The sequence below is a fragment of the Triticum dicoccoides genome, chromosome 4A (assembly GCF_002162155.2).
Source record: "Triticum dicoccoides isolate Atlit2015 ecotype Zavitan chromosome 4A, WEW_v2.0, whole genome shotgun sequence".
Lineage (NCBI taxonomy): Eukaryota > Viridiplantae > Streptophyta > Magnoliopsida > Poales > Poaceae > Triticum > Triticum dicoccoides.
The window spans coordinates 722,365,184-722,368,401 of NC_041386.1; the positions used below are offsets into that span (position 1 = coordinate 722,365,184).

Genomic DNA, 3,218 nt, shown 5'->3' on the forward strand with positions numbered 1-3,218 from the left:
AGAACATGGCAGATTCATTATTTACATCATGGCTACTCTTTTGCATCACATCACACAAAGTAGTTTAGTTTAGTTTTTTAGATCATTGCAAAATTTTGGGTGATATCGTACATGGCAGTTTTTTTAACACGGTACAATCGAAGTCGCTCACATACACGAGCATACATTCACCCCTATAAGCGGACGCATGCACACACACCCTACCCCTATGAGCATCTCCGAGAGCCTGAGCCGACATAGCATCTTGAAATTTTACAAAGTCAAAAAGAGGCGCCTCGCAATCGACAGGAACGTCTCCTTCCATTGAATGAATATCGCGGGAAGCCTGAAATAAATCCAGGAATAATGCGAGCACCAATGTCAAGTCTAGGAATTGAACTCTTGTGGGTTGGGGATATCACTTTTCTCCTAACCATCTAACCACATGCCGGGTTGCAACATGGTAGTTTCATTAGACAGGGCATGGCATTTTTTGTTTGATTTGTGGTGGCAACTTTGGACATAGGAAAGCATGGTCAATACTGATTTGGGCAAATTCAAATGATTGCTAGCAGTCATTAGGCACACCTTATAATATCCTAAAATTTCCTAGATATTTAGAAATCAATTCTATTCAACAACTTTCCATGTGAGCACAACAAACTTTTCTAAATTAACCATGTTGTAGAATATATTTTTTGTATTTTACCATGTTATCTTGTTTTGAGGATAATTTTTTACACATTGTTGCCATGATTTTTTAGGTAATTTTATGTTGTTTGCTTTTTGATTGTCTTTTTTAGAACAATTTATGTTATTCATTCTTTTATGAAGTTCCTGATCTTATGATACATTAACTATTTATTTAATTATTGTCCACTTTTTTTACATGTTATCTCTCTATATAAAATGCTGGATATGTGGCAGTTTATTTTATACATCATGGCAATTTATTATTTATGGCATGTCAAATTTTTATTATTTTGGATCATGGTCATTTTATTATTTATGGCATGGCAATTTTATTAATTAAAACATGGCAATTTCATTATTTTATAGGATATCAACTTTGCATCAGTCTTAGCCACAACTTGAAATTTTCTGCCATGGTAATTTCTTGTAGGCTTTCTCTTTTTGTAGATTAATACGCAAATCTGTCGTGTAGGTGTTTTCTCCTGTTGTAATGGTCAATGGCAATTTCCCATTGGTATTTCCTTTCGTAGTAGACCATAGCAAATGTTCTTTTTGTAGGTTCCGACCATGGCAAATTTCCTGTAGTTTTTTTGGAGGGCAGGTGCTAAAAAAATGTCACATAAATGAATAAAAATGGATATATCTGTAACTAAAATACATCTAGATACAGCCATTTCTTCGACATGTAATAAGTGATAAATAATAATGGTTCATGTGTCGGTACGGCCAGGTTTGGGGGCAAAAGAAAGTATTGAGCGATGATTAGTTCGTTCTTTGCTGTTACAGTGAAATTAAGGTGCATGCTCATACGATCAGAGACATACGGGTGTAATTTATTCACGTCAAAGTGTAAAGATACAAGTAATTTACATCCGGTAAATGGAAATCAGTCTCCAGTCGCAGCTCTGCAATCTCTGAACAGCTACACATCGGGAGGCCGCTGCTAATTACATTTACATCTCTGAACCTTTCCCGGGTCTGTGATCGTATATAAGCTAGCACTTGCAACAGTCAGCAAATACAATACTTACTTATTCGCCGGCGTCATCCCTGCACTCAGATGAGGAACGGACGGCAACGCAAAACGAATCAATCAAGAAAGAACAAGGAAGAAATGCTTGTGTGTGCGGTTCGTCGAGGCGCTTGATCAGGCGCATGCCGGCGTGCCCCGCGCGCGCACGAACCAGAGCAAGCATGGCATGCTCACTGATGCGGAGCCGGGTAGCCGACGGGCATGGCGTAGGGCGGATGGCCCGGCCTCGGCGGGAACATGACCGGCGTGCCGACGGCGGCGGGGACCATGTGGCCCGCGACCGGGTGGCCCATGGGCGCCCCTCCGTACATGCCCACCATCCCGGGATGCTTCATCATGCCCCCGGGCGGCCCCCCCAGAGCGGCGGGGGCCTGGCCGGTGATGGGCGGCACGGCCTGGGCGGCGTTGTTGATGCTGGTGATGTCGTGGATGCTGGAGCGGCGGCGGTCCCGGTTCATGGAGTTGAGGCGGATGAAGTACTTCTGCGCGTGGCTGGCCACCTGCGTCGGCGTCCGGGAGATGACGAAGTTGCGCGAGATGCTCCGCCAGTCGCCCTTGCCGAACTTGTCCAGCCCCAGCAAGAACAGCCTGCACGCCATGCCACGCACCCCGATCGTCAACAAGACGCAGAGCCTCCTCTGGAATTTTCCATGAGAGATCCGATCCGAGCTTTCTTTCTTGTACTTATATTACTACGTACCTGTGCTCCTCCTCCGTCCACGGGATGCCCTTGCGCCGCTCCTGCTCGGCCTTGGAGCAGCCCTTCCCGGAGTCGGACTCGAAGCTCTTCCGGTCCTCGCGCCGGTCCTTGCCAGGCGCCGCGGCGGCGGTGGCCGCCGCGGAGGAGGAGTCCTCCCCGGCGTAGCGCGGGAGGGGGACCCGGCCGGCGTCGATCGCGCCCACGTCCTCCACCAGGGCCTCGTAGTGGCGCCGCACCTCCTCCGTGGACCGCGCCGGCACGCTCGCCGCGAGCGCCGCGAACCAGCACTCCTCCGGCGGGCCGTCCAGCGGCGGCGGCGCACCGGCCGCGACCGCGTTCTCGAACGCCTTGTCCTCCTCGTTGGTCCACGCCGCCGTGGCCGCTCCCTGGGAGGCCATCGGGGTTGTCAAAGGCGGCGGCGCGCGGAGGGACGGAGGCTTATCCGCGAGCAAGGAGGTGGGAATCGGCGGCCGGCTACGTGCGCGCGGGATCGGTCGGGTGGGTCGCACACGGGCGCTCCCTTTTGCCGTTGGCCACGCACGCCCGCCACGACGTACCCACTCACCAACCTTATCCATTCGTCCACAGCCTCTGGTGGATAGCTTTGCCCGCCAAAAACATCTCTCTCTCTCGTTCTCTCCGCGCGCACATCGCAGCCTCCGCCGCGCCGCGCCGCGCCTCTCCGATCTCTCTCCGGCGGCCGGCCTCCATGGCCCATTCTCCCCCTGCCATACCACCCGGCTAGTTGCCGCAAGCCGTCCGCCCTCTGCGCGTTGCTGCAAACGCAAGACCCATGCGGAAACGGGGGGCCGA

The 3,218-nt window shown here is 51.1% G+C and overlaps 1 protein-coding gene across 1 annotated transcript; it reads right to left on the minus strand.

Moving 5' to 3' along the window:
• Positions 1–1,479: 1,479 nt before the first annotated feature.
• LOC119288172 (transcription factor MYBS1-like) lies at positions 1,480–2,955 on the minus strand. Its single transcript, XM_037567799.1, has 2 exons — positions 2,406–2,955; positions 1,480–2,293 (listed from the first exon to the last, which is right to left on the minus strand). Exons 1-2 carry the CDS (start codon positions 2,801–2,803, stop codon positions 1,876–1,878), a joined length of 816 nt encoding a protein of 271 aa, XP_037423696.1. The 5' UTR covers positions 2,804–2,955; the 3' UTR covers positions 1,480–1,875.
• Positions 2,956–3,218: the final 263 nt, after the last annotated feature.